We start from the raw sequence: 9,587 nt of genomic DNA, 5'->3' as shown, positions 1-9,587 counted from the left end.
CCACAAGAAATGTCATTTAAAGTGCAGACCAAAGCAGAATGAATTTCCCAAAGGATTATGAGGCTAAACAAGAAAAAAACCTGCCATTTAAAGTATAGATCAAAGCAGTATGCAAGGTTACATATTCTTTTATTCAAATAAACAATTTTTCTTTCACCCTCAGTCTCTCTGCCATGCATGCGTTCCCTCTGTGTTGCCTACAACTCACTGCTTTCATACTTTTATTATAGATTTGAAAAGAGGCATTTCGGACAACTTCTCCAATACTGACAAGCATGCAATCTTACTGCAATCATTGGTGAACATGGGATTCTTTTTAGCTGATTATTGAATGACAATTGTCACCCTTTCCCATGTATTTTTTCTATAAAAGTTATATTCAGTTTCGTCTGTCTGATTTGTGGTTTTTCTTTATGCAAGAATGATACACAAGTCACCCCCAGACGTAGACCCTTCTCAATAAACCTTGTATAAGCTGTGATTTCATGATTGTACATCGAGATCAGTCAGCTTCAAAGTTTCAAAGTCCATTGCATCGTGTTGACACCATCAGTATATATTATATTTCCATGGAATGACATCGGCGAAGCATATCCAGAATCGTCGTCTGCAACGTGTACTGCATCGTGAAGACATTTTCGGTGTCAGAATCAAATGCCTTCTTGCGAGAACAACGTCAATCATAAAGGCAATAATTGTGATATAGGGTGACCCAAACAAAATGCAACCCTCAAAAATGCTGATTACTTCTACATCTGTTAACTGACTTACTTTATATTTGGGGGACATACACTTCAGCCTATGCATGACTCTTCCACAAAGTAGAAATATTGTATATCAAATGGTCTGTCTTTTGTGCAATTTTAATTTTTTTAAATGTCTAAATTCGACGATCGACTCGACAGAACGAGGTTTGAAATTGAGCGGTAGCAATAATTCCTTAATGTAAACCCTCCAGACTTTTACCTTTTGGGCTATCTCATTGTCTGAGTATGCAAAAACACCCCCTCACCCCCTCATCGGTGACATGAAGAAAGCAGTTACAGCTAGGTTCAGGGCAATCCCTAGACAGGAAAGCTTTCGTGCCATTGACAATTTCGGAAGTGTATTTGGAACACTTTTTGCCAAAAGGTAAATGTCGGACCATTTTACTTGCAGACTCGAAACTTTGTATACTGGTCGTGGACGAACATAACTTCATGCACAAGAACTATACAAATAATGGCTATACTCAAATGACTTGAACAATTAACCCTTCGTTGCGCAATGTCGCGCAAAATTCATCAATGACATGAACGCATTCATCCATGGAAAATGCCCTGATCCTGTCTGTATTTGCTGTATTCAAGTCACTGATTGTCTAATGTTGATTAAGGTATACTATGTCATTTGAATTACCCCAAAAGTAACAATCTCGAGGGCTTAAATCGGGTTAGTTTGGCTACCACTCAATTTCAAACCTCGGACTGTTGAGTCAATCTCCGAATTAGGCAGCTTTTTTTGAAATTGCACAAAAGTCAGACCATTTTATCTGTAAGGGACCAAGGGTCATGCATAGGCTGCATTTTATGTCCATTACAGTCATATGAAGTGATTCGGTCAACTGATGTGGAAGAAATTAGCATTTTTGTTATTTGCAATTTTTGGGGGTCACCCTGTATTTACATACAAATGTCAATTGTACTGTGATAAAATCTTGTTAAGTCATGTGTCATGCAGTGTGATGACATCAGTGTTCATGTCTGTTTCATTGCAATGACATCATCAGTACGCATCCTTGTTTCATTGTGATGACATCATCATTGCTCATGTCCGTTTCACTGTGAGGAAATTGCCAATGTAAATGACTGTAGATCGTTGCGATGACATCTTCAGTGCTAATATCTGTATATCGATGTGAAGACATCTCCGGTGTTCATAATTATCTACATCACTGTGATGACATTTTACCAGTGTCCAAGTTTGTGTCGTCATGGCGACATGACCAGTATACTTGTCTCTATCATTGTGATGACATCACCAGTGTAACTGTGATGACGTCGCCAGTATGATATCGATGCCGCAGCTGTGATAACCTCACCAGTGTTAATATTCTGTCTGTTATGACGCCATCGACGTAAATGTATGTAACATTGTGATGACCTCGCCAGCCTCGTACAGTACGTCAAGACCCGTCACTATCCTCACTATCGACTGCTTCCTGCTGTTCAATTGTGCTCGCCACAAACTTCTCCAGCACAATCCTCGTGTTGGTTGCTCTCAGCCACTGTGAACTCAACCACCTAGACAAGGCGAAGAGTAAGATGAAAGCCAGCAAAGCGCCGCAAGCCTCTCCGAGCAAAAGGTACGGGAAGCCATCACGGGCGAAACCTTCGTGAAAGAGGTATCCCAGGAGCAGCGGGTTGCAGACGCCAGCCAGAGAGGAGGAGAGCATGACCACTGCGGACAGAGCTCCGGACTTCTGGTTAAAACAGGAGTGCAGCCAGGTAAAGGAGACAGGGAAGACGAGCGAGCACGACATCCCGACGAAGAACACGCACGCCCACACCCCGTCAGTGGAGTGGTCGGCGACGCTGGCGTGGAGTCCCCACAGCGCACAAGGCAGCATGACACAGGACATGGTGAGGACAGCCTCGTGTGGCACGTTGTCTGGAAGGAAATAAGCAGACAGTCGGACCAGCAGCATCCCACACCAAAACCAAGAGGTGACCAGGGCCGACATCCCTGCTGACCAGTGGGATTCCTGGGTGAGGTAGGTGAGGAGAAACTGGTGGAAACTCTCCTCCACGGCGGTCGCGAAGAAGAACAGGGCTCCTGCGAGGACCAGAACCAGCGCACTCGTCTCCCGGTGCTGGCGTCTTCGCTGGCTGTTTGAAGATGTAGATTCTTGAGAATGTAGTCTCTTTGGCTGACGTTGCTTCGTTCTCCAGTGTCTAATAATGAAAGGAAAAGCTACGATCAGCGCTGCCACAGCCGTAATTATATACGCGTAGTGAATCTTGGTTCTGATAGGTCTAGGGCCGTAGTCGTAGAAACTGTCGTTGTGCCTGTTGTTGGAATCTGACATGGAGTTTAACGCCCTCACAGCCAGGCTCGCAGGGGCATGGTGACTGGACAGGTTTGATTTCAAAACCAGCAGTTCGTGCAAAGATTCGTTAACGTCAAGGTTGTGCAGTGGTACAGGGACCAATGTGGTTGTGAGTGAATAGTGTGTGGGCAGTGTTCTGTTGTCCACACTGGATTTATTGCTGAATGCAATGTCTCCGACCTCCACAGCTGAAGCGCCGTTCGTAGAACCGTGCACTGAGTTGAATCTGACGGTGTCCATGAGGAAAAATCGAGTGAATGCAGGGGACGCAACTCCTCCGAGCACGAACGACAACTGCAGCATCTGAAGAACACGACTGCCTTGGTTTCGCCAGCGTCTGGCTACGTCAGCATAGGTACCTGAAAGTATTAGACCCATTTTTAATGATAGCTGTGTAAGTATACATTGACTTTCTTTCCCCTTTTCAGAGCATAGTTGGTCGCAACCAGTTCGTAATTTCGTTTAGTTAATTTTATTTTATTTAAAGATGAAATAAAAATGTCACTTTCTTTCATAAATACATTTAGTCAAGTTTTGACTAAATGCTTTAACATAGAGGGGGAATCGAGACGAGGGTCGTGGTGTGTGTGTGTGTGTGTGTGTGTGTGTCTGTCTGTCTGTCTGTCTGTCTGTCTGTCTGTCTGTCTGTCTGTCTGTCTGTGCGTGTGTGTGTGTAGAGCGATTCAGAATAAACTACTGGACCGATCTTTATGAAATTTTACATGAGAGTTCCCTGGAATGATATCCCCAGAATCATTACAGACTTTTTTTTTTGCACAAAAACAAGCAGAAACGGAAACTTTTTAGTTTGAACATTTTTACTGAATAAAACACACGAAAACAAACATGAAAACATGAAAGTAAAAAACAAGTCGCGAAAGGCGAAAATACAACATTTAGTCATGTTAAGTCCTTTGTACTGGAAACTTGCATTCTCCCAGTAAGGTCATATATTGTACTACGTTGCAAGCCCCTGGAGCAATTTTTTTATTAGTGCTTTTGTGAACAAGAAACAATTAACAAGTGGCTCTATCCCATCTCCCCCCCCCCTTTCCCCGTCGCGATATAACCTTCGTGGTTGAAAACGACGTTGAACACCAAATAAAGAAAGAAAGAACATTTAGTCAAGCTGTCGAACTCACAGAATGAAAATGAACACACTGTAATTTTTCAGCAAGACCGAATACTCGTAGCATCGTCAGTCCACCGCTCGTGGCAAAGGCAGTGAAATTGACAAGAAGAGGGGGGTAGTAGTTGCGATGAGAAGGATAGCACGCTTTTCTATACCTCTCTTCGTTTTAACTTTCTGAGCGTGTTTTTAATCCAAACATATCATATCTATATGTTTTTGGAATCAGGAACCGACAAGGAATAAGAGAAAAGTGTTTTTAAATTGATTTGGAAAATTTAATTTTGATCATAATTTTTATATTTTTAATTTTCAGAGCTTGTTTTTAATCCAAATATAACATATTTATATGATTTTGGAATCAGGAGATGATGAAGAATAAGATGAACGTAAATTTGGATCGTTTTATACAAATTTGATTTTTTTTACAATTTTCAGATATTTAATGACCAAAGTCATTCATTAGTTTTTAAGCCACCAAGCTGAAATGCAATACCGAAGTCCGGCCTTCGTCGAAGATTGCTTGGCCAAAATTTCAATCAATTTGATTGAAAAATGAGGGTGTGACAGTGCCGCCTCAACTTTTACAAAACGCCGGATATGACGTCATCAAAGACATTTATCGAAAAAAAGAAAAAACTTCCCGGGATATCATTCCTAGGAACTCTCATGTAAAATTTCATAAAGATCGGTCCAGTAGTTTAGTCTGAATCGCTCTACACACACACACGCACAGACAGACAGACAGACACACACACATACACCACAACCCTCGTCTCGATTCCCCCTCAATGTTAAAACATTTAGTCAAAACTTGACTAAATGTAAAAACCAGCATGCTTATTTTACTGAAAGCCATCAATAATGATATGAATTCACAAATGACGCGAAGGAAGTTATGAAATGACAACATAATAGTACGACGATTCCAATTTGATGATAGCATATTACCTGAGAAAAAAAATTAAAAAGAAAATAAACCACTTCTGAGGGTGTATGTTTGTATATATTGATTTGGCTTCATAGTTTGTTTCTTGTTTTGTTTTTTTCATAACAAGAAATTCCTCCGAGGTAGGAAAAACACCCCCGTTGGTCAAAGGGAAATAACCATTCTCACTGCCACCAACTGAGAAGGTTATTTCCCTTTGACCATTAATATGTGCCTCTATAAGTCCTTGTAGAATCTTAATCCACCAATAACTCCCTAACCGTGTGTTTGACTGGTCCCAATTTTTGTAAGGACCGTCTCAGGAATGTATAGAACCTGTTCACCAAGTTTGGTGACGATCGGTCCGTTCATTCTTGAGATCTATATGCGAACACAAACACACACCCAAACAAACAAACAAACACATCGAGCGAATCCTATACACACCCCTATACCGGGGGTGTAATAAAGAAAAACAAAGTTATTTCCCTTCTGGGGGGGTATTTGTTTTGCTTTATAGTTTGTTCTTGTTTTAGTTTTTCTTCAAAATGTTCTATTTTCATTTTTTTTTAATTTTTTTTTAAGAAATAACGATAATCAGCGATTTACAATTTGTTGCTGGTGACTTACCTGTTTCCACACACCCCACACAGAATATGCTGATGAAATAGAGCCCCGCCATGACGCCATAGCTGGTACACCAAGGGATGGCGGCGGTGAAGGCACACAGACCCACCAGAGACCAGAAGAGAAACATAGCGGGTTGGAACTGGCTGTAGACAAGGCCGGTTGCTAGGCAACCGGTCAGGTGACCTCCAGCCCCAAGGGCGAAGAGGGAGGCTGTGCGCTGAAGGTCAGAGTGGGTCAGGTAGCCAAGGTCAAGGACGGAGGGTCCTCTTTGTGACGTCACCATACCCTGCAGAAAGGACAGGTAAAAAAAAACCCACTTAAAAATAGAATGAATCAAAACAGAAGGGAATGGAGATGAAATAAGTACATACATAAATGATCACACAAATGAATAGATGATTATTGATTCGCGTGCGTGCGCGCGCACGTACACACACATACACACCACACACACACACACACACACACACACACACACACACACACACACACACACACTCTCTCTCTCTCTCCCTCTCTCTCTCTCTCTCTCCCTCCCTCCCTCTCTCTCTCTCTCTGTCTCTCCCTCTCTTTCTCTCTCTCTCTCTCTCTCTCTCTCTCTCTCTCTCTCTCTCTCTCTCTCTCTCTCTCTCTCTCTCTCTAGCTTTTTGTCCCCCGCCAACCCCACCCAACCCCTGCGTCACCAGCTCGTTCACCTTCCCTGTGAGATATGTCAAGCAGACCAGTAACACGACTCACACAAGCAAAGGAGGCGGCACACATAAAGATGGTGCTCAATATGTTGTCGCGACGATCCCGCTTTTGCTGAGCATCTAAACGTGTGCGAGCAACCGTGTTATGGAGTCCTTGGGACGTTCCTGTTCCCTCCAGCACGTCTCCCCACGCCTTGTGCTTCATGCTGGAAAAACACATTTACACACGAAATTCATTCCTTACTTTTGTGACTGTAACGTAATATTGACCACCCTGCTCCGTTAACCAGTTTTAACGGTCCCTCAACAGACCAGCCGTTCCAACAACTTACCTTTTCTTTTTCTTTGATTCTGAATTTTCTTGTTTTTTGATTCTGAAATTTGGAACGTTGGCAGTCTCTTTGTTTTTGTTAATTCCTTACAGATTCCAGTATTAAAGGCTCAATCGGTTTCATGCTGGAAAAACAAATTTACACACGAAATTCCTTTCAGATTCCGGTATTAAAGGCTCTCTCTTCCTCTTATTTGTATAAAATATAATGAAAGATTATCAAGATAAGTGTTGAAGCTATCACTTGTTCGCCATGTTTTGCTATCGGAATGTGTATTGATTATCATTTCAAGAACGTGGCCATAAGCAATCTGCTTGTTAACGGTCAAAATGTTGTTATTGTTTGAAACGTGTGAAATTGAATAAACACGCTTAAAGCAAAGGCCCAATCGGTTTCATGCTGGAAAAACAAACACACAACATTACAAATCCAAAAACAAAGAGACTGCCAATGTTCCAAAATTCAGAATCAAAAATCAAGAACGGTAGGTTGTTGGAACGTTTGTTATTGACATAAGTTTTATATCATAAGTTTTGTGTGAATATTTGTTTGTCTGTTCACTTGAAAGACCGCTGGGTCGAAATATCTGTGAATGTATTGTTTTGTCAATAACAAACGTTCCAACAACCTACCTTTCTTGGTTTTTTTACACAACATTACAGTCATTAGTTTCAGATTCCGATATCAAAGGTCCAACCGGTTTCGTGAAAAAGTTTGCCTCACCTTCTCAGATCTGGTCAGGCTTTTAGGTGGGATAAGACCATGGCCACATACCAATATTGACAGTTTAAAAAAACAAATTGTTTAAAGAAATAATTTTTCAAAATGCAATGGTGCCTTTTTCGGAAATTGATTCATCAACAAATTCCAATTCACCACAGCAAGCTGTCAGCGTGTTGGTTTTCGGTAGGTGAAGAAGTGGAGGGGTGGTCTTATCCCATGTTCAATCTTTGCCAATCTCTCTCTCTCTCTCTCTCTCTCTCTCTCTCTCTCTCTCTCTCTCTCTCTCTCTCTCTCTCTCTCTCTCTCTCTCTCTCTCTCTCTCTCTCTCTCTCTCTCTCTCTCTCTCTCTCTCTCTCTTCATTGTATTTATATAAGATAATAATGAAATATTATGAAAGTTAAGTGTTGAAGTTATCACTTGTTCGCCGTGTTTTGTTATCGGAATGTGTATTGATTATCATTTCAAGAACGTGTCCACAAGCAGTCTGCTTATTGACGTTCTTAATGTTGTTATTGTTTGAAACGTGTATCAAAGAAAATGAATAAAACACGCTTAAACCAATCTTTGCCAGATGTGAGACAGTGAAACGATGTGGAGTGGGCCTCTAATCTGTGGTGGATAGCTGGAAAAGCTGTTGCTATGCGCACAGGTATGCACCGGTGTAACACAAGAAAATTACTCCCACGAGATTTTTACTCCGGAGTAAACATTTCGTACAAAAAAAGTTACTCCGTTTACGAAAAACGCACTCCCCCATTGCACGAGAAAATGACTCCCCAAGACAGGTGAGTTCCGAGTAAACATTTCGTACAAACATGTTACTCCCCTGACGATCCAACACGAGCAATTTAACCTCCCATGCCAGGTGTACGAAATTGTTACTCCCTTGTCTCCTGTTAGTCTTGGTGGTGGAAGGGGTGGAAGGAGGGTAGCGCGACATTCGTGTGCGCGAGATCACTTAATGGCATTATCCCTTCGCCCGCATCCCATTTTTGCGTACGAGATTTTTACTGGAAGTAAAAAAAATGGGGAGTAAAATTTCGTGGAGGGAGTAATTTTTTCGTGCCTTGGGGAGTTCTTTTCTCGTACGAAAATGTGTACTCGGAGTAAGAATTTCGTACGAATTTCGTGTTACACCGGCGGAGATGGGTGGAAAGGGAGATCGTTGACTCTCTTTGACCCCACTTTGCCATACATAGAGAATACTACATGGCTTGCTGTGTCGTACCAGATTTACACGAGTTTAAACAAAAATGATTGAACTGCGAGCGAAAGCGATCGTGCAATCTATTACGTCAAAGTAAAGAAACGTCACTCTGAAAGTGTGGCGTGACGTGTGAGTTCTAAAAATTCATCGAGGGTAATTATAATTAGCGAGCGCAATTTTTCTTTCTATAATGATGTTTGTCTCGGTGACTTTGGCATCACAAGCAGTGGAAAAACAGGTCCCTGCCAGACTTGCTTGATATGACCTCATTTACATGATATACACACGTGTCAGGGGCGGACGAGGGGGAGGGGGGGGTTTCTGGGGTTTCCGCACCCCACCCCCAGCCAAAAAAAAAAAAAAGTGTTTTTTGGGGGTATGAATCAGTGACTAAATCTGCTGCCTGAAACTGGTAATGATCATCCTCAGAATGCACCAGATTGCACCATTTTGCATCCTTTTTTTCAAAATTGTCCGGGGGGGGCATGCCCCCGGACCCCCAAAGCAAGCTAGGCGCTTTGCGCCGTCGGCTCGGCGCTTCGCGCCTTCACACCCATATCTTCACAATATACTTTTGAACCCCCCCCCCCCCCCCCCCCATAAAATGAACTGATCCGCCCCTGCGTGTGATTTGAACGATTATTATCTCACGAGTGTCTCTCTCACGTTACACGTATGTAGGATACATTCTAGTTTCGGCCGACCAAGGGGATGTAAACGTTATCGAAATGACGGAAGAAATTGAGACATTGTTGTAGAGAAATCGTTCACGCTCTCTTTGGACTTAAGTACTATTAATTTAATTGAAATGCCAAAATACCTAGCTTTGGCCGACCCCGTTGTGACGGAAAAAGTTG

The 9,587-nt window shown here is 42.2% G+C and overlaps 1 protein-coding gene across 1 annotated transcript in view; it reads right to left on the bottom strand.

Moving 5' to 3' along the window:
• Positions 1–123: 123 nt before the first annotated feature.
• The window catches only part of LOC138981408 (major facilitator superfamily domain-containing protein 4A-like), a 13,257-nt gene continuing 3,793 nt past the window's right edge, over positions 124–9,587 (bottom strand). The window contains exons 2-4 of the mRNA XM_070354323.1: positions 6,514–6,673; positions 5,776–6,061; positions 124–3,447 (exon numbers count right to left, since the gene is read on the bottom strand). Coding sequence (XP_070210424.1) covers positions 2,165–3,447; positions 5,776–6,061; positions 6,514–6,672 — 1,728 coding nt within the window. The 5' untranslated portion in view covers position 6,673 and the 3' untranslated portion in view covers positions 124–2,164. The remainder of the gene's footprint in view (positions 3,448–5,775; positions 6,062–6,513; positions 6,674–9,587) is intronic.

The sequence above is a fragment of the Littorina saxatilis genome, linkage group LG12 (genome assembly GCF_037325665.1).
Source record: "Littorina saxatilis isolate snail1 linkage group LG12, US_GU_Lsax_2.0, whole genome shotgun sequence".
Classification (NCBI taxonomy): Eukaryota; Metazoa; Mollusca; class Gastropoda; order Littorinimorpha; family Littorinidae; genus Littorina; species Littorina saxatilis.
This window is presented reverse-complemented; position numbering and strand designations above follow the sequence as displayed.